This window comes from Actinia tenebrosa, unplaced genomic scaffold (genome assembly GCF_029948245.1).
Source record: "Actinia tenebrosa isolate PJP-AT-01 unplaced genomic scaffold, QUT_ActTen_1.0 PGA_scaffold0__85_contigs__length_37466705, whole genome shotgun sequence".
NCBI lineage: Eukaryota > Metazoa > Cnidaria > Anthozoa > Actiniaria > Actiniidae > Actinia > Actinia tenebrosa.
Window position 1 is genome coordinate 29637148 of NW_028292569.1, and position 21759 is coordinate 29658906.

Below are 21759 nucleotides of genomic sequence, written 5' to 3' on the forward strand. Positions count from 1 at the left end.
ACAAGCGTGCATCGTTGAGGTTTGAAATCAAAAGTCATGACAAAAGAGCCCAATATGTGATCTACAATTTTATGAAGGTAATATCTGTTAAGTGGTCCTATGTTGCAACCGGTTTGTCATAGTCTACCAAAAGTGTATGAAGGGGAATATTATGATCGACGAATGTTGAGCCAAAGTTGATTTTGAACAAACATTTTCCCAAAATCCTATCAATTTTTTTCAAACAATGTTCGCCTGTTTGACGTGGTTTACAAATGATATTTAGCCAACAATGTGTCATAACATTCTGGTAACGATTTTGACTAAATATTGGATCAAATGTTGGACTTTTTGTTAAGGTATTAGCTTCATGAATGATATTTAGAAAAAGGAGAACGAGTAACCGCACGCAATCCACATAAAGATAATGGCTGTCCCCCGTTGTTTTATTTTTCTACGAACGGAAACGCACGTTCATTGATCGAAAGACATTACGTAATGAGTTCAAGTTTATATTTTGCTATTTATATATTTTTTGCACGTTTTTTTATTATTATTATTATATTTTTATTTCTATTTTATTTTTAATTTTTAGTTTAGTTTAGTTTTTTTTTTTTTCTTCTTTTTGCATAGTTGAAACAGTTTATTATTTTATTTGTGTTACAACTTTTTTCATGTTACGCGTTTGAAAGAAAGGAAGAGAGAAAGAAAGGAAGAGAGAAAGAAAGAAAGAAAGAAAGAAAGAAAGAAAGAAAGAAAGAAAGAAAGAAAGAAAGAAAGAAAGAAAGAAAGAAAGAAAGAAAGAAAGAAAGGTTAATATCGGTTATGTATGTATGCCTGTATGTAATCAATATTAAACAAATCAGCTTGATACTGAGACCTCAAGGCGACCACTAGGTAAGTAATACACAGTAAACCTTACTAAAGGCTGATTACCTTTGCTTTGCGCACAGCTATACACCAAAAATCATCACCTTCAGCTCTTGAAAACGTAATAAAGTGAAATACTTTTATTATTTTGGGGCCAACGGCTATTTTTATATAGAGAGTAATTGGAATCACTTCTCATCAAAAAGAAGTTGTCACCGAATCATATATATATATATATTCTTCATATATATATATATATATATATGGAGTATTGTGAAGTGAAGAAACAATATGTAAAATTATCAGGATATTTCTCTCTTTGCCACTTTTCGTTTCCCTTAGGCATTGGTTAAATTTCAATTTCCTAAAATAAAAAATAATAAAAATACTCCTTTTGAAGATGTCTATTTTAGGACGGGAAAACTTGTCAATTTTTTTTTAGCTTAGTAGTTATATATATTCTACGCGTTGTTTTACCTTAAATTTATTACGCACATCCTAAAAAACTACTATTTATAATCAACTACCATAATTGATGCTACCAACTGGTTTACCTTTATCGAGTGCATCGAAGCCTGACACCTCTCAGCTCGTAATCATTGCAATACGTATTATTTGTCAAGTTTCTAAAATACTCATTTTGAAGATGTCTATTCCAGAACAGGAAAACTTCAAAAAAAAAAAAAAAAAATTAAGCTCAGTTGTTATATATTCTCCGCGTTGTTTTACCTTAAATTTATTGCACACATCCTAAAAAAACTGCTATTTATAATCAACTACCATGATTATGCTACCAACTGAAGTTTACCTTTATCGAATGCATCGAAGCCTGTAGCACCTTTCAGCTCGTAATCATTGCAATACGTATTATTTGTCAAGTTTCTAGTTTTATCTATAATTGATTATGAAAAGACAATTCACTGATTTGCCTAGAAAAACAATTTAAACAGGAATAGAATTAGAATACGAGAAAGAAAAAGATTTCGAAAGTGCTCTAAATAGGATATTGTGATCTTTTCCCTAAAACTTAGAAAAAAATAAATCAATTTCGATTGAAATAATAACTTGCTTTCTCATTAATTAAGCAAATGAGAAGTTCATTTTTCAATTAAAGTTTACTGAATATAAATTAATGACATCAAAGTCTAGCCAGATCTCCAACAACCTCTCATTTTCTTTCAACAGCAGAGCAAGATAGTCGAGCCTTCAAGTTCAAGACTTTGAATAACTAGTCAAAATGTCGACAAAAAGTCAATCCAAAGAAAACGAAAAACCAGAAACTAAACAATCTTCCGCATTGTCTGTCATCAAAGAGTTCTGTGACTACACTTCCATTCATGGCCTTGGTCGAGCTGCTGGTGCAAAATACCTCGTTCACAGATTAATTTGGCTGTTGCTATTCTTGGGTGCATTAACGACGTCAGCCTATCACTTCAGAGAACTCTATACGAAGTATAAAAGTCACCCCATCGGTACCAGTATTACTATTCAGAGTGCATCGGTAAGAGGTTTTGTAAATCGATTTCTTAATCCTTCAAAACTTTCCAAAAACGTAACCCTGAAATAGCCTCTACCCCTCTGGGCTGATCAGTGTCAGGTCACGGCTAACTCACAGATTGAACCCTGAAAAAACCTCAAGGCTGATAAGTCAGGGCATGGCTAACTTAACAGATCAAACCCTGCAACAACTGATCTAAGTCAGGGTACGGCTAACTCACAGATTGGACCCTGAAGAAACCTCAAGGCTGATAAGTCAGGTCACGGCTAACCCTTAGATCAAACCCTGCAACAGCTGATCCAGGGTACGGCTTAGTAATTCACAAATCGAACTGAAACAATTTGGGCTGATCTAAGCCGGAGTACGCACGGCTGACTCACTGCTCGAATTGGAATTTAGCGCACTAAGTTTTGCGGAGGAAAGACAACCGCATGAGAAAAGAGCCATTGAAGAGTCCAGGAATCGAACCCGAAATTGAGAGGCTTGCTTTGCAATACCACTATACCAAAAGTTTAATAAGTTGATTTTTTGTTCTTGTTCTGTATTTCAAAGTTGTAGCTAGTATTATTACTGTACTAATTATATAGCATCACTCTATAATCCCATATATATATCTTCAAATTCTTTTCCTGTCCAAATTAAAGATTAATTTGGATCATTTCCATTCGCATTTTCCTAGTATAGTAAAGTTTGGGATGAAATAATTAATCTGCAATAGGACTACATGTCTGTCCAATTTGGAAATAATTGAATTCAAAAATTTTCTCTGACTACCAAATTGGACTCGGACCTGTCGGTCTCTTCCAATTTTGTCAGTCCTCGGAATTTTTTTCATCCAATTATTTCCAAATTGGACAGCATGTAGTCCTATTACCTATACACATAGTTTCCTTATTCGCCGTCGTTATGTTCCTGGTGTTGCTGATGGCATTGTATAGTAACTGTTAATTTTTGTTGTTGTTGTTGTTGTTGCTCTTGCTACAGCTGCTGAGTTGTTAATTGCTGCCGTAGCTTTCGAAAACATCCCTGTTATTGTCACTTGGTTGCCGTCTCCGTTGTTTTAATTCTGCGCTTCTATTTGGTTTGTCTCTTGCTGTTTCCCCGTGAGGTCGTTGCTGCTGTCGTTCTCTTAGTGATAACAAAAAAAATAAAAAATATTATATCTTATCACGCTAGTTGTTATGAATATATTGAGCTCAGTTCACGTTTTTCGTCGACTTAATTACATTTATAACCTTTTGCAAAAAGAAAAAAGAAAAAGAAGAAGAAAAAAAATTAACGAAAACAACAAATATTCTTTCACCAATCCTGTAATATATCTTGCTTGTCAACTAAGATGCTTCACTTTATCGTAAACTTTAATTCCTAATTCAATAATCTTCCACTTTGAGCAGGAAATGAATAAAGGCTTTCATCTTCTTAACAATTAACTCAATATCTAGATTTTTGTTCTAAAGAGGAAACCGCTGCCTGTTTTTATTAAAAAACAAGTATTCCACAAAATCGATAAGTAAATCTAAAACGTCGCCAATCAGTTAGTACTTTGCCATTATATTAATACAAAAACACGTCTATGTTAAATATTTTTGGCAAATTTATGTACATGATATTGGAATTTATTTTTAAGGAATATAAAACACGCGCGCACGTCCTTGTACTGTGATACTCTGGGAGCTGTAGAGAAGCAACTTAGAACATGAGGCGTATTAACATATTTTTCTATAAAAAATTCTAGACTCTTCCATTTCCAAGCGTCACGATTTGCAACTTGAATCCTCTTCGCAAGACTTTACTGGACACTTTGCCGTCCAAAGATTACGTCACGCTTAAAAAAATCCTTGACAAAGGTGATCAATTATATTTATCCCATTAACCCATATTGTGAATTTATAAATATTTAGTTTAATTAGTTAATTTTAGAAAATTCAAAAGTTGTTGTCAATGACCAGCGCGGAATACAATTAGCCGTCGAATCAAAGTATGTTCTCATGGACGTCAATCAAAGTGACTTGGCAAGTGCCTCTGAAAATATTGTGTTTTCCAATAAGTGTCACACGTTTCAACTCTCTTCTAAGTTTCTGATGTATTGTATTGCTGTCTGTGGTCTTTCAGTTTTGTGACATAAAACGAGCGGATCTACTACTGACGTCCAACCGGCAACAAAACCCAACTTTGTCACCTGGCAAATACACTAGTCTCACATTCAATGCATACTGCTGTTTTTGAAGACTACAGACTCATTTGCACAGGCTTAGCCTAGTTTATAAGTCAGCTATTCACAGATACCATTAAAAGTCCGTGCGATTTCAAAACATTGGTATCCATAACAGTTCACTTTCACAAATGGTTTGCTCTTAAACTTTAATTAATTTTAAAATAATAATGTCTAATAATAAATTTTAAGTGATTAATTTTGTAAATATAAATTAATTTTTTACCGAACGTCATTCTTTAACTTAAAAGGTGAAGAAGTGTTGAGCAGTATCGGCTTACAAAATGCACAAATCCTTCCCGGTCGGAATACGACTCTTGCTGCTGGTATTCTGGGTACTGTCAATCAATTATTGACAACAGTAAGTCCTGCCCTGCCAAATGCAGGAAACATATTATCAACAGTGCAATCATCTCTGCCAGATTCAACCCCTGTTCCTGGTATTCTGGGTGTTGTCAATCAATTATTGACAACAGTATTGCCAAATGTAGGAAACCTACCATCACTACAAACATCTCTGCCTAAAGCACAATCGACATCAACCCCTAAACTGGGAAATAAAATGAAGTCAATTGTGAATAACATCGTTGGTGCTGAAGTAAACGAGCTTAATATCGATTCAAGCAACGACGAAGATGACGTTTTCGAGAATATTGAGCGCCTGACTAAAGAGATCAAACAGGAAGAGACTTTGTCAGCAATCCTTGCTTCTATTGATGAGAACAAGCTAGCAGCCATTGGACATCAGTTTAATGATACCGTGGTAAAGTGTTCGTACAGAGGAATAGACTGCAAGTATGTTGTTATTATTCATATTTTTTTATATCGAAAATTATATTCAGCCTTTCTTTAAGTTTCTTCTCACATTTGTCTAGAAGAATTGCTTTGTGCTACCTTTAAGAAAGCCATGTTTTGGCATATAACTGGTATTACGCATTTTGAGTTATAAAATGCCGCTGTGTTCCTTGATACTCACTTTCTTTACTCAGTCAGGGTTTGCCTTTCTAAATCAACATATTAAATTTCTTATGACGTTTTTATGTCTTTTATTATTTAATATTCTTAAGAATGCTTTTAAGCTACTAAGGGACCTCTTTTACTGGAAATTATTGGGGTCGATGCACGGCTAGAAGTTAAATTTTAAAAAAATGACACTAAATAATAGTCCCCTTTAGGTATTGACACACGGTGCAGCATTGCACTCAACAGGAATGCTGCAGCGTGTCTACCCCAAACTTGTTGTACGCAACGTTGCATGCAACAAATGTGAAGTTGAATCACGCTCTACTCTTGCAACATTGCGCGCAACAAATTTGATCATATGAACATGGCTGCAACATTACCTGCAACATTTTGAAATTTCCAGCCAATCAGCTTGCACCAAATTTGCTGACCAAATATCTTAGCATTATTTTTTTTGTATTATAAATTAGCGTTATATTTTATGTTTTATTAGCATAGTACTAGTTCCATATTTTAGCATTGTACTTAAGTTATATTTATTATTGTATGGATTTTATCAGGGCTCTTATTGATAACAGTTATTTTATGTAACTGAAAGGGCTACCCTGTATAAGTAAAGGTTCACTCATTCATTCATAACATAGCAGGCTGACACAAGCAATGTTGTGTGATTTTGTTGCAATGTATGTCACCTCGATTCAAATTTGTTGCTTGCAATGATGCGGGCAATGTTGCACCGTGTGTCCACACTTTTACAGTTTCCTGCGCCATTTTGGAAGGTAAGCATGCCCATGTATGTGTACGTGAGTGAGAAAGGCGGTGACCTTGATATAATATAGACCTTACACTCAAACTGAAGCACCTTAAGCGTAAACACGTAGGATGTCATTAATGACTTTAGTTTTGAATTCTTGATTTCATTATTCGATTCGAACATTCATTATTGAAAACGAATCTTTCAAGCCTCGCACATACAAAAGCCAAGCATATACGCAGCTGAAATTCAAGAGCAACCTTTTTGTGCAAGAAATATGTAATATTGATGACTTACCTTCTGTTTCCGCTATAAACAAGAGCCAAGTTAATCGAATTTTCAAACTATTATATTTTTTTGAATATTGAAGATTCTCTTTGAATAATGAATGTTCAAATCGAATAATGAAATCAAGAATCAAAAACAAACAAACAAAAAACAAAAAACAAACAAACAAAAACAAAAAAAAAAAAACAACAAAAAAACAAACAAAAAAAACAGAAAAAAAAAAAAGCAAAAAAACAAAAAAGAAAAACATTAATGACCTCTACGTTTTCACGCTTGAGGTGCAGTTTGACTGTAAGCTTTCTTAAGACTTTACAGGCATATACACCTATTTCAGAAATCGTTGTCGCACCAAAAGCCACAAGCAACAAGCCAAGACCGCAGAGAATGCCGATACTTTTAAGTGGAATTAGTTTATTCATGGTGCATTTTCATTTATATTGACTTCACAAATTGGTCCAAGCAAGGCTGCTTGAGATAATAATTGGTGTAGCGCTATAGCCATGAATAAATGTGATCATAATTAAAAGTACCGACGACTTGACATCATATCTTGGCTTGTTGGTTGTTGCTCTTGGTTGCGACAACGATTTTTCAAATAGGTATATATGCACGGTTACCTTTCAAGATGGCGCAGGGAACTATGGATGATTTGATTCCATCCACCCAGAAAGTGAAGGTTTTTTTTGGATTTTTCCTTAAGGCTTGTATTCCAAGATAAACGTGTTTATCGTGTTACCTTGTTTCTAGGCAGTCGTCCATTGCTCGTTGGAACACCTTTTGGCACTACAAGTACGGCAACTGCTTTGTATTTAATCCTGGTGGGAAGATGAAGACACTGAAGTCCAACATGGTGGGACCTGTTCAGGGTAAACGATGCTTTCTACTAATTATCGTAGTAAATTTAATATTGAAAAGAGTGATTTCCAGACGTTCCGGTCTGGATAGGGGAAACTTTACACAAGGTCTAGAATATACAGACCAAGGCTGCAAGGCCAGGGGTTTTGTTTTCAAGACCGAAGGCACAGTTTTTTTGGACCGACTTTAGGACAGTTTACAGGTCGTTTTGTGATTTGTTTTGTCATTTAACAAACCGTTTTCCCAACCGCCCACTTGAATGACGTAAGCCTTAAGTCAGGATAGCGAACCGCGGGCAGAGATAGAAAATTCCCGCCGGATTGCGCAGCCAATCAGAGCGCACGATTTTCAGTATACTGGACCAGGAAAGAATAAATTTGCTGTTGTAGTTGTTGTTGGTGTTGTTGTTGTTGCTGTTGTTGTTGCTGTTGTTGTTCTTGCTACTGTTGTTGTTGTTGTTGTTGCTGTTGTTGTTCTTGCTACTGTTGTTGTTGTTGTTGTTGTTGTTGTTCTTGCTAATGCTGTTGTTGTTGTACTCTCTTGCTGGTTTAGTTGTAACTTAATGCCAAGACTTGCAGTCGAAACTATAATCATGGTTGAGGTACACTATATATTTCTCATTTTATCTTACAAGGTCTATCTCTCCGGCTTTTTGTCGATCAGGAGAACTACATTGACCAACTTTCACCAGCCGCCGGCTTCAAGATTCTTGTCAATCACCAAGGACAAATGCCTTTTCCGTACGAAGACGGCATAACCGTACCTCCTGGCATCTCTGCTTCATTTGGCATCAACAAGGTATGTTATCGCAAACTACAGATCACGTATTCATGTTTTTGCCAATCCTAGTAATGATATGAAATAAAGCTTGTAATAATAAAAACTCAAGAAAACAGAGAGAAGAGAAGAGTAAGAGAAGAGAAGAGAAGAGTAGAGAAGAGAAGAAAAGAAAAGAAAAGAAAAGAAAAGAAAAGAAAAGAAAAGAAAAGAAAAGAAAGCAAAACAAGCAAAACAAAGCAAAACAAAGCAAAACAAAGCAAAACAAAGCAAAATAAAATAAAATAAAGCAAAACAAAACAAAACAAAACAAAACAAAACAAAACAAAACAAAACAAAACAAAACAAAACAAAACAAAATGAAATAAAATGAAATAAAATAAACGAAAAGAAGAGAAAAGAAAAAATACGTGCACAAGAATCTTTACATATTATCCGCCATCTTTTTTGTTGTTGTTTTGCCTTCTGGAACCCCATAATACTTTGCGACCCAAAATGGCCGCCGGTTGTCCATCAACCCACTCCCTCCCACTCCGCCTCGTAATTCAGTCTCTTTTCTAAGTATATATTGTCTATCTATTTATTTGCTCGTTTATGATAAAGGAAGCATTTTGACCTGACATTGAACGATTATTTATCAGGCGGAGATAAGACGAGATAACTCAAGAGAACAGAGCAGATGTTTAGATACCAAGTTAAGCAGCCCTGAAAATCTCTATAATACAGAATACGGCGCTTCTTACTCTTTAATGGTATGCAAAAGACGTAGTATACTATACAACTAATTGAAAAAACGTTGTCGGGTTCAAAAAAAATTAATATCATCGAATCTAAGACCGAAGGGGAGCATGGGAAGACAAACAATTATGCTAATTTCATGCGTATTGCAGTTTTCCCTTCCTGTGCACATTTAATGCATCATGGCTTTGGCATGTTGTTAATCTCGGTCGACTGACTTTGCTCTACTGTGCATTTTTACATGTCTATATGCAAATATAATACACATTTCGGAGTACCCAAAATCCTTTTCGGTCTTAGCTTCGATGATATGACCTTCTCGAACCCGACTACGTTTTTTTCAATTAGGTGTATACTTTAGGTGTAAAGCCTTTCAATCAAGGCTAAATTTTATGATATAGAAAATGGCCTATTCATCGTTCCCACTCCCCTTAGTGACCGTTGCTATTCCCATATGCTCAATAAATCAGCAAAAAAATCTTAGAATTAAAAAAAACTGGTATTTGAAAATTAATCATATATTAAAGATGCGATTCGTGTTTCTTCAAGCATATTTTTCTCGGAAAAGGTTTGCGAGCTTAAGGCGGGATTATATAATGTTTCTATTGCTGGTTTGAAATCATTCCCAAGAAAAAGAAATAACAAAAGACACGGCGGCCATGTTGGATGATATAACAAAAGAGACTAATCACGAATCGTTGTTAAATTCATCCAACATGGCGGGCGTGAAAACCATTAATTCTTCGTTTGCACGTTACGTCATCGCGGCCATGTTGGTACCATTTAACAAAAGATTTCTCATTAGTATCCATTGTTAACGGTACCACAATGGCCGCCATGTTTTTGTCTTTTAACTCTCTTGGGAATTCTTGCAACCCTTGAATTGTGCATTGTCCTGTAAAAATATATAGAATAAAAGTTGTCTTGTAATCCTTAAAGAACTCTTTGAAACAGATACTGAGTAATTGTTTGTGAGACAAGATTTTAAACTGCTGCAACTGTATTTCAATGGTTTGCTATAGAGAAATTTAGCAACGTGTTCACCGCTAACTGCTAACCACTAACTGAGGGATTCGCGATACGCCCGCAAATACCAAGAGAGACATTAATAAGATTCAATATGGCAACTCTTCCAGCAACAAATCAAAGAACATTTACATGCAATTTTAAAAGCAATAGGAGATGGATGAGCGGACCTTAAGCTTTTATAAGGGGGGTACACGTGCACCCCTGGAGTACGGTCCTGTAATGGGCTAGCAAGAACGTCGTGCTAAATGTCTATTGTCTGAATCAGAAACATAAACTGAGCCCTGCAACATAAACGTAACAAACAAACAGACGATTGATTGTGTTTTGGTTTGGTTTTTCTAGGCCTGTACGGGATCCTGTTTGGCTTATAATCAGCGAAAGTACTGTGAATGCATTGAGTACAAATATCCGAGGGATGTTGCTACACCTGTCTGTGATGTTCTGAACAGTTCAGTGGGTAGGTTGTCTCTCTTAGAACTTCTCTCCGACAGATCCGCCTGCAACTAAGATTAATGTGTATCGAGCTTACCTTTAAATGTATTTATCTTTGTGATTGACTACCTCGATTCATATTGACGTTAATCAAATTTGCGAGCTCGCCATTGCAACTAAGATTAATGTGTATCGAGCTTACCTTTAAATGTATTTATCTTTGTGATTGACTACCTCGATTCATATTGACGTTAATCAAATTTGCGAGCTCGCCATTGCAACTAAGATTAATGTGTATCGAGCTTACCTTTAATTGTATTTATCTTTGTGATTGACTACTTCGATTCATATTGACGTTAATCAAATTTGCGAGCTCGCCATTGCAACTAAGATTAATGTGTATCGAACTTACCTTTAAATACATTTATCTTTGTGATTGACTGCCTCGATTCATAACCACTTGAGATCATTGGCAAATTGCTTCCTAAAATTCGAATACGCACGTAGTCAGATGAATGATTTTTCTACACTTCAAACTTTGAGTTTCATTTGGCAGTGACTAAGTTTCAGGAGAATCAATGATGTAAGAGATCAAAAACGAGTGCGAGTGTTTGATCAGGGCACCCATACACCGAGAAACAGATGAAAGGACGATGCCGTTGGGCCGAGTGCTTTTGTTGTTTCGAGTAACTATTATATTATTTGTCCTGATCAAACACGAAGCACGATTTTTTAAACTGACTTCTCAAACTTATTATAATTCATTTGTTCTTGAATCTCGTGAGAATAAATATTCCTTCGAAATTATTCGTTCATCCGTTGGTGTTTTGATCAGTGTCTTGATCCGTTTTTGATTAAGTCTCAAGGTACGTGCTCGTGACTAAAATGCAAAGTCGCCATTTGTCATTGACCTCATGAATTATTAATGAGTTTGAGAATGCATACTCGTTCCGTATGGTAATTCTACTGTACAGTTCCGCCAGAGCACAGTGTATTGAGTGTGTGAGTCCCGTGAGAATGTGTGGAGTATTCTATTCTCTACTTTCGAATCCTCATAATACTTTGCGTCTTTGGGGGGTAACCAGAGGGTAAAAACCCACTAATTTTGCTGAAGGCTGATCAGACAATGTTGACAATACCTTGTTTGGTATCCAAAAATAAAATGAGGAAGTAAAAAACAGAAAAAGATAGAAGCTTGAAGACGTTTAAGGTAAATTTTAAACATTTTTCGTAAGTCAATACATTTTCTGTAAGACCAAAACTCTTGATGATCTGTACACGCAAAAATAACTTGGAATAAACTGATAATCAGTATTGTACAGATAAAAGCAGGTATAGTATATATTAAATTAAGAGACCTTTCAATTTGGGACAGTTTTTTGCTTGGTTACCCCCCAAAGACGCCAGGCATTATGGGGATGTGAAAGTAGAGAATTGTTATTACACTAGCTTCAAAGATTCCAATTATGAGGATTGTCCGGTGTGCAGTCATAACAAAATAGTTATTGCCTCTCAGATGCGTTTAGCCCTTCCGTCCACACGATGAAAACGGTCACCGAAAACCATACTTTTGAAAACGCTTTTTAAAGTGGATCCGTGTGCACGGCTGAAAACGATTCGTAAACGTTGATCGTTTAGGGCTGGTTCACACTTCAACATAAACGTAAACATAAGCATAAGAAATAGAGCGCATGCAGCAAAACCATGAAATAAAAACAAAGTTGATACTGACAAATAGTAGCTATTTAGTGACTAATAGTTGCTAGCACTCAACCAGAACATTTTATCTTAAACAAAGGGCACAAATGGTCTCTTGTGTATTTGTCTTTGTATGATGAAAAGCTTTTCCATTTTCGTATGCTTATTCTTGTGCTTATGCTTTTGAAATCCAAAGTGTGAACCGGGCATTACAATAGTGCTATGTTTCTTATGCAAGTTTATGTTTATGCTTATGTTGAAGTGTAAACCAGCCCTTATCGGTGGACGCACAGGATTCGTTTACAAAAGTATGCATTTACGAATGAAAACATATGAACAGTCACCGTTTTTAATTTTTTTTTTAGCAAAATGCTTGAGCAAAGTTCTACAGATGTATGGAGAACAAGAACTTAATTGCTCAAAAGAATGCCTTCTCCCTTGCAGGTATTCTTTTAGACAGAAAATCTTGAATTCCTGCTTTACGTTGTGCTCAAAATGTTTTCATGATCAGCTTTATTTTCGACTTTTCCCCCGTATTTCAGAGAAGAATCATTCAAGACTACTTTCTCTATGGCAGCCTGGCCGTCAAAAACGTATGAGGTATGGATTTGGTAAGCTTACCTTTCTTTGAAGTGAATACTCTTTCTTTTGGGGGATTTTCCTGCCATTTAAAGAGTTTAAAATGTCAAAAATATGAACAAAACTTGCAGATATTATAGCCAAAGAAACACTTGACACTGTTCACCATCTTGAATTTAGCTTAGAGACCTGGCCTTTGACAAAGGAAGCCCGAAACGTTTAAAACCACAGGGATCCTGCACCAAAGTCAAAATAAATTTTATATACACCCAGGGCCCAGTTGTATGAATTGTACCAAAAGTGGACAGGGCTATTCGACGGACAAATCTTTATCTAGTGTATAAGTCGATGCTGGTATCCAATATATTTATCCACTGTATAAGATTTATCCGTCGGATAGCGCTATTCACTCTTCGTACAACCGGGCCCAGGTCTTACTCTATAAAATAGTTATTTCCTTCTTGACATGATGGTTTGAGTTTTATGCGTTTGTGTTCCACCACGACATACAAAAATAGGAAGAAATAAAGAAAGAATGATAGAAAAAATGAGAGGTGATCGAATGAGAGGAGAATGAATCCGATTGAATGTAATGATGGATGGATGGATGGATGAACGGACGGAAGGAAGAAAGGAAGGAAGTAGAAAAATAAATAAATTACATTATAAATGATGCTAACACTCCAAACTGTTCTTTTTCTTCAAGGCAGAAGCAAATTTAGAAGCAAAAGTAAACCCAAATGCGACAAAAAATATCACGTTCAAGTATGTTACACGTTATTTGAGACAATTCCAAACTGTTCAGTAAGATATGACTAGATTGTGTTGTACATTATTGAATGACGCTTACCTTGACCGTGTGTGGTGCTGGTATGTTCTAACGTTCAAACCAACCCGATTAACTAACCATTGAACAGACAGGCAGATAGGCAGACTGTCAGAGTGGGAGCTAAGTAGACTATTGAGCAATTGAGCTAACATTCTGATAATTTTATGATGATCAGGGATAATTACTTGGAAATGCGTGTGTACTACAAGGACTTGAATAACGAAGTAACTGAAGAAAAATCCTCTTATGGGGTAAGCGAGTCTAACTTTACAGCGTTTAAACAATTAATTGACTTCATGGGGGGGGGGGGGGGGGGGGGGGGGGAGGATGCGTTACTTAACAAATAGTCAAATGACATCATATATCAAGCGAGTGCTCGAGCAGCAAAGCCAGCAAATATTCTTAAGGGAAGATGGAGAATATGGTGTTGAAATTCATTGTCCCAGGTCCAGCCGACAACGAAGACCTTAAATCGATTTTTTTCAAAAATGTTAAAATGAATAATAAATAAAATAAGTAAAAAAAAGAATAGGATTAAGCGGTTGCATTTCCACAGAGTGGCTCTTCATCCACTGAAATTCTAATTGGAATTTAGGAGTTGAATTTTGCGGAGGGAGGAAAACCGGAGAACCCGGAAAACCCTCGAAGCACAGGAGACAACCAACAAACAACTTTACTCATACACAACACCGACCCTGTTAGGACTCAAACCTGGGTCCATTGATGAGAAGCGAGCGCTTTCACTACTTGTACCACAGGGAACAATCCTGGGACCTTTGTTATTTCTGTTGTACATAAATGACCTACCTAATTGTCTTCTAAATTCTAAGCCAAGTATGTATGCAGATGACACTAGTCTGACATACGCTGATAGTGATCCAACATTGATTCAATCACGTCTTAATACAGATCTGAGAAACATCAGCTGTTGGCTTTCAAAAAATAGACTTACTTTAAACAAGACTAAAACAGAATTTATGTTGATTAGATCACAGCAAAAACTCAACACCCTTGCTGCTACACCAGTTCTCGAGTTAAATGAAGTACCAATTACTCAAGTGAGTACAACTAAATTCCTTGGTGTACTCATAGACAGCAATCTTACCTGGAAAAATCACATTGAAAAGCTTTCCAAAAAAATTGCTTCAGGTATTGGGTCCCTAAAGCGAATTAGGCCATTGGTCCCACTATCAACATTACGCATTATTTATAAAGCATTGGTACAGCCCCATTTCGACTATTGTAATGTCGTTTGGGGTAATTGTGGAAAAACTCTCTCAGATAAACTACAGAAGCTCCAGAATCGTGCAGCACGGGTGTTGACCTTCTCTAATTACGATGTAGATGCCGGGGCTTTGATTGAAAAACTGGGTTGATCTATCCTTAGTGTTCAAAGACAAAAACAAAAGGCCATCTTAGATTTCAAGGCCCTACATGGTACCACTCTTGAATACCTTAGCTCTAAATTTGTATTCACGAGGGATATCACTTGTTATTTATTACGAGACTGCGCCAACAAACTGAACATTCCTCTTCCGCGCACAAATTATCTCAAAAACACATTTACCTACAGTGGTGCGTAATTATGGAATAGTCTGCCAAATAACTTAAGGCAGGCAGACTCTCCCAAAGAATTTCATCAACGATTGGAAACCTGTTATGTATAGTAAAAGCCCCCTTCAGCAGAACGCAAGACCCCCTAAAATTTTGGCTGGATCCGCCCTTGACGCCACCCGTGCTTCCCATAGATGAAAGATATCCAAGTCACAAAAGTGAGAGCGCTGAGAATCATGATTCGAATAATTTCATATCAAAGCAATTATAAAGCTGTAATAAAGTCTAAAATAAACACGGAGGGGGAGGGGGCTTATACCGGGATTTAGCGGTATGAGTTATACTTCGAGATCGCAACAAATTTTTCTTGTTTTATTTCTTCAGCCAGTTGATTTCGTATCTGACATTGGAGGTCAACTGGGACTATGGCTCGGTGTATCTGTACTTGCAGCAGTAGAGGTCCTTGAATTGATCGTATTGTTATTTATTTATTTATGTGGAAGAAAAAAGAAAGTAAGAGATCGAGACTGTGAAGGTATCATTGTTCTGGGGACCAAAACTGGATTGCCCAAACCTGACTGATCTGAAAAAATGAAACACTTGGCCTGGCTATAGTAATATTGAGTTAATTGCCAATATCTGATAGCGTTGTTCTGAAGGAGACCAAAAATGGTTTGCCCAAAGCTATCACTGATCGGAAAGAATGAAACACTTGGACTGCCTATAGTAAAATTGAGGGACCTTAAGCTGCAGGACGGCAAAGACGACGACGACGGCAACCACACAATAGCACTAATTGCGCTATTCAATAGATACTCGTTGGAATGTGCGAAACACTGCGTGCATAATTGCCGTCTTATGCTGAAAGTAAGACGTGAAATGCCCTATTTTTACGAACTAAATAGAACGGCTACGCCAAAAGCTTATCTTTGCTGATTTTCGTTATAAGTAAAGCGCTCCCAAAAGACGTCATTTCACTCTAAAACGGGGATGCTCATTGAGTAAAATACTAGGTAAACACGAAAGAATAATACAATAGAAGGTTGAAGCGCCTCAATTTCGCCGATATTGTCGCCCACTTTGCCGTCCTGCAGCTTAAGGTCCCTATTGACGAGTCTTAAAACCGTCCAGTGTGGCTTAGCCCCACTTCTGAGGTCGGTTAACAAAAGCAAAAATTATAATAACGAAAGCAGCAATTTCTGGATTCGAGGCTAAAGCTCATCCAATGGAGTTTTAAAGAGTCGTCAATGCTAAATGAAAATGTCAATATATATTTGAATGAACAGAGATAGAAAGAGATAGAATCTTGAAGAAGTTTACAGTAAATGTATTAGATTTTTTTTCGTAAGTCAATGCATTTTTGTAACACCAAAGTGTTCGATGTTCTGAACGCGCAAAATTAACTTTGACGAACTGATTAGCAATATTTTTACAGATATAAGCAGTTATCCTATGTATATTAAATTTGAAGAATGTTTCATTTTTGGGGGTTTCGTTTTTGCTTGCATAGTCACCCCCCTTCCCCCCAAGAAAGCAAAGCATTGACACGATATGATAAATCATTTAGTGGCCATCAATAGACCCATTTATCTTTGTATGCAAATTGCCCATTTCAGATCACATGACATTCCCTTGAGAATTGTTCTTTTATGACGAACATGTTAAAATATTTACATTTGAAAGAATCAACTCCCAAGAGTTGCATCACATGGTCTGAAATGTTGCAACAAACAACGAAGCTAAATTGGTCTATCAGTTGATACAATGAAGAATTAAGATTCATTAAAAAGCAGAGATAAAAGACGTTACTAGATTCAAAAACAAAAAGCACTACAAACCCCCGTAGCCAGTATATAACATGTGGAAAAAACTTTGTAAAAAAATACTCAATTAATTAGCACACATTAGTTAGTTGATCAGTACACCCTGTCATCCTTAGATCTACAAAACTTTGCACTAATTTGTACGCTTTTATAGCAGAGTGAAGGCATTCAGTAACCCGTGAAATAAAAATTTTTAGTCAATGTGTCAGTCTAATATTTAATGTCCGGACTCGAACCCGGATCCGGACCCGGACCCGTTTTAAAAAAAAGAAGAAAAGAAAATAATGATAATGATAATGATAATGATAATGATAATGATAATGATAATGATAATGATAATGATAATGATAATGATAATGATAATGATAATGATAATGATAATGATAATTATAATGATAATGATAATGATAATGATAATGATAATGATAATGATAATGATATGATAATGATAATGATAATGATAATGATAATGATAATGATAATGATAATGATAATGATAATGATAATGATAATGATAATGATAATGATAATGATAATGATAATGATAATGATAATGATAATGATAATGATAATGATAATGATAATGATAATGATAATGATAATGATAATGATAATGATAATGATAATGATAATGATAATAATGATAATGATAATGATAATGATAATGATAATGATAATGATAATGATAATGGTAATGATAATGATAATAATAATAATAATAATATATAAATGAAAACTTCATTTTGATGCTTTTTGTTTTACAATTGCACATCTCGCTGGTAACTAGGTAATTTACAATAGCGCAGCGCAACCGTGACGTCATAAAAACGAAGACAAAGGCGAAATTTGGACAAACAAACTTATAAGTTTACTTTCAGCAGATAATTTTCACTGCCGATCGTAGTTGATCTTAGTTTACATGGGTTATTATTGTAACTTTAAGTAAAAATAATAAAACCGGTTCGTATAATCCTCGTAGAGGTTAAACAGAATGCAATGTTTGTCCGAATCTTTAAGCAATTTTTAGAATCAGTGCGCTGCGCTATTGGCTACTTAAATTAAAAATAAATTCCCTTTTACATTAATGAAATGAAAGGCTTATAGCTCAAAATATGTACTTGAATACATACAAGAAGATGAAATAAATAAATAAATAAAATTTTTAAAAAAAGGAGAAAAATGAAGTGAAATGAAAATACTAAAAATTCATTAAATGGGGGATTATCCCAGTCTTTGTTTCGTTTACAAAAAAGAAATATGTGGATCTAATGGCAATGTTGATTATTTTTCTATTTATCTTTTTCTCGTACCCTAGCTGGTCGAACATTTTCAAAAACGTTGAGCTTAATTCCGCAGACTACGGAAAACTCCAACAGAACTAATCGAGAGATTTACAAATTTAACAGATTTAAATCACTACTTATTTTCGTTATAATGTTTTTGTACTTTTTGTATTTTCGATCAACATTATTTTTCAAATTTGATTTAAAACCAACTGTTAATTCCAGAATATAAAGAAGATCAGGACGGTGGGCATCTCCAGTTATAAGCGAGGGGCTGGTATAACCTTCAATGTCAGCATATAATGAAGATTTGTCGAGTTTAGATAGCAGTGATGCAGCGTGGAAGTTTAAGATGGAATCGTGCCTCCAAGTGAAACGTGCCAGATAGTATTGGCATCCAGGAACAACATGACAAAGAGCTTCTGAAAATTGAACAAAAACCTTACATTAAATACTTAGGAGTTTATATTGACCTAGCATCTTCATTGGGAATATCAAATCAAACTTGTACACAGTAAAATATCTAAGAATATCGGAGTGATTAATAAGTTAAGGTACTATGTTAATTTGAAAACATTACGAGATGTATATTTTTCAATAATTTATCCATACTTAGCATATGGGATATTATCTTGGGGAAATACGTACAAAACAAATTTAACTAAAATATTCACAGCTCAAAATAAATGTATGAGAAGAATTTTCTTCTGTAATAACTATGAACATGCAGCCCCTCTCTATAAATTATTAAGTATATTAACATTTCAAAATATCCTATATTAAAAGGCAGGTGAACTTGCATTTAAAATCCTTAATGATAGGACACATGTCCCAGATATATTTTCTGGCATGCTTAAACTTGCAAAAGAACAACATCAATACAATACCCGTTATGCTTCAAAAGACAATCTCCTTTGTCCCTTAGTTAGAACAAATTATGGAAAGTTTACATTCCAATTTTTAATAACAAAAATTTGGGAAACAATTCCCATTACGATAAAAAAGCTCAATTCTCTATCTCTTTTTAAGAAAAATTTAAAAATACATCTTCTTCTTAAGCAAATATAGTAGTATATATATGTATATATATGTAGAACATATGTATACATATGTATGCTATAAACAACAATAATTATTTATTATTCTTAATTCATTGAAAGTACTATTGTAAATAGTTATTCTTTATTTATTGAAATATTTAAGTGTAAATATTTATGTATATTTCCGAATCGGCTCTTGGTCAAAATATGTTATAATAATCAATCACAGTAAGTGGCTGTCGACTAGAAAGTATTTTACTCCTTCGACAACCACGCACACTTTCTCTTATTCTTTTTTCTATTTAAGCAATAGAAAACTTTTTCCGTGTTTACATAGCCTGATAGCAACACGAGGGGAGGTTGGGAGAATTCGAGACAGTTATGCAAACCCGAGACGTAGTCGAGGGTTTGCATAACTGTCGAGAATTCTCCCAACCCTCCGAGTGTTGCTATCAGGCTATGTAAACACAGAGAAAAATGTTTTCTATTGCTTTTATAAAATAAATACTAAGGGAAAACACTACCACTTGCAAGAAAATAAATCTTTATTTGAATTTGATTCTCATATCAAAATACAAATTCTCCATACATCACGAACTTCGATCGTTAGCCAATCAAATTTCGTGTAATAAACGCCAAGGAGGCAAATGTGAAGCGAGAAAGAATCGCTATAGCTATTTTAAATATTTATCATTCTAAAACTTTAAAACAAATACAAAGAAATGTCCAAAGATTGAATAGAAATATTAATAAAAGATTTCAGAATTGATTATCTTTACGAAAGTGATCAAAAGTAGATTACTGAGTGTCACTGTGACTGGAATTCTCAGTTGAAAGAAACGTGGTTTTGCTCAATTTGACAGCCAGAAAACACGGCAGCGAAGTCGATTGTTTCGTCTTGCCTCGAGAAAATATTTTGTGGAGTTGAAGAGCTATCGCTGGAAAGAGTTCGAAGCTGCTGACTGTTTCCTTGAAATACTTGTATTCCTTATCGGACAGTGCATTTAAATCATAAGAAAGCACTTCGCTAAACAACCAAGGCTGTCCTGACGAAGGACGTGTGTTGTAGCTCCTGAGGGAATTCTCGTTACGGTGACCAACAAGAGATTGTCATGATCGATATTACAATCAGAAACACCTGCATGACACCATAGGGTTATGCCTGTGGCCCTGACACATGTCAAAATTTGGAACTTCGTCTTCAAAATACATTTTTGGGGGCGTTTTTTACCTCGAAAAAAACTGTAAATTTTTGAACTTGTACCGGGAAAACACGAAATGTATGACGTCACAACTGTGTTTACATACCCTCATGCAAATACGGCTATCAACCAATCACAGCGTACGTACTATTTGATTTATTTTATAAATTTCAATTGTAAATCATTGGCTCTTATAATTTCCATAATTATATCCTTGTAATAATTCTTTTATTTCTATTAATGTGTGTTAATAAATAAAAAGTTCAAAAAAAGTTCAAAAGTTCTGAAGAACCGCAATAGGAGCACTCAGAACTAGCCTATAAACCCCATTTTGCTATTTTCGTGCGTGTAGGTAGTGAGTTTTTGCAATATCAAACTTTCCACATAGAAAAGTTGTCGTTCCGCTCGAGCTGTTTCTTTTACCATATATGGAATGTACTTACCATATTAGGAAATTGGAATATAATTTTCTTCACTAAATAGGCGAATTTCTTGCTCAAAACTGCTCAAATTTACAGTAAATCGAGTGAAAACATCACTAACTAGTCAGCCATCTTGGTTTTGGCCGAAAAAAGACTGGAAATTGTGTAGGGGAGGGGAGCGTGGTTTGTCACCACAGGAAGCCCACGAAAAAATGTTCTTAGGTAGGTTAGCGTGAGCGGTAGACCAGATTGAATAAAGTGATGACACGGAATATTTCGTGATGTTTGTGAAAAATGAAAAGTGATAGTAGATGGTTTGTTAGCTTTTCCTCTTGTGTAAATATAAAGTTCTTGAGTACTTCTTTAGTAGTTGATTGAAAAACATATTATTGAATATTTGAGCTGTTACTGGACGACTTCCAAAGATATTTTATGTCGCTGCTTTTAGATGATTCTAAGGCTTTTCTTGTAACGGTTTGGCATTGAATGAACTTGATGGAAGGTGGGATGATATTTAGACCAAATTTATTTCGTGGTAGATAAGTGTTACTTACGGTTCCAGATATGGGGATTTCTAGCCATCTGCGAAGATATTGATTTACTAAGGGATCAAGATTTTCAGTTATCCATGTTTTTCCGAGGTCAGCAACAGTTAAATGCCAGGATATTTTAGATAATGCATAACGACCCCAAAGCAGGAGTTTATTTTTAGGATGAAGTGGTTTCATATCAATGTCAGACATCATGGAGCGTACAGTGGAGGTCACTTAAGACCGATGTCAAAATCAAAGAATCTTCCTAAATATTAAAATGCCTGCAGATTAAATAATAGAAAATCTCGATTTATCCAACAAAGCATATACTGTTGTAATTATAATTTCAAAAGGTATAGATCTAAAAGTTTAAGAAAGAAAAGCTAGAAATATCCAAGTTA

The 21759-nt window shown here is 35.2% G+C and overlaps 1 protein-coding gene and 2 long non-coding RNA genes across 5 annotated transcripts; 1 reads left to right on the plus strand and 2 right to left on the minus strand.

The window, feature by feature from the left end:
* Positions 1–2030: 2030 nt before the first annotated feature.
* Positions 2031–17081, plus strand: LOC116297511 (epithelial sodium channel subunit gamma-2). 2 transcript variants are annotated; one of them, XM_031705754.2, is made up of 12 exons: positions 2031–2350; positions 4083–4194; positions 4811–5354; positions 7312–7430; positions 8054–8217; positions 8838–8948; positions 10306–10420; positions 12459–12537; positions 12636–12693; positions 13379–13437; positions 13677–13752; positions 15440–17081. In XM_031705754.2, the coding sequence occupies exons 1-12, from the start codon at positions 2087–2089 to the stop codon at positions 15635–15637; spliced, it is 1899 nt and encodes a 632-aa protein (XP_031561614.2). In that variant the 5' UTR covers positions 2031–2086; the 3' UTR covers positions 15638–17081. The 2 variants fall into 2 exon arrangements, with proteins under 2 accessions (XP_031561614.2, XP_088895649.1); XM_089039523.1 differs by lacking the exon at positions 15440–17081 and having other exon boundaries at positions 12636–12704; positions 13677–13748.
* On the minus strand, positions 2951–12836 carry LOC116297512 (uncharacterized). Its single transcript, XR_004197239.2, has 4 exons — positions 12715–12836; positions 10808–10879; positions 7301–8264; positions 2951–3475 (listed from the first exon to the last, which is right to left on the minus strand). It is a non-coding gene; the product is annotated as an uncharacterized LOC116297512 (long non-coding RNA).
* Positions 17082–18151: 1070 nt separating the features above from the next.
* Positions 18152–21581, minus strand: LOC148914036 (uncharacterized). 2 transcript variants are annotated; one of them, XR_016119064.1, is made up of 2 exons: positions 21380–21581; positions 18152–18583 (listed from the first exon to the last, which is right to left on the minus strand). It is a non-coding gene; the product is annotated as an uncharacterized LOC148914036 (long non-coding RNA). The 2 variants fall into 2 exon arrangements; XR_016119065.1 differs by lacking the exon at positions 21380–21581 and adding an exon at positions 20847–21017.
* Between the last annotated feature and the right edge of the window lie 178 nt (positions 21582–21759).

Bases quoted from the DNA above. Each gene is read 5' to 3' on its own strand.
- LOC116297511 (XM_031705754.2), top strand. From the start codon at position 2,087: ATGTCGACAAAAAGTCAATCCAAAGAAAACGAAAAACCAGAAACTAAA. The intron at 2,351-4,082 runs GTAAGAGGTTTT...AAAAAATTCTAG, and splicing joins TTACTATTCAGAGTGCATCG to ACTCTTCCATTTCCAAGCGT. The intron at 7,431-8,053 runs GTAAACGATGCT...TTATCTTACAAG, and splicing joins CATGGTGGGACCTGTTCAGG to GTCTATCTCTCCGGCTTTTT.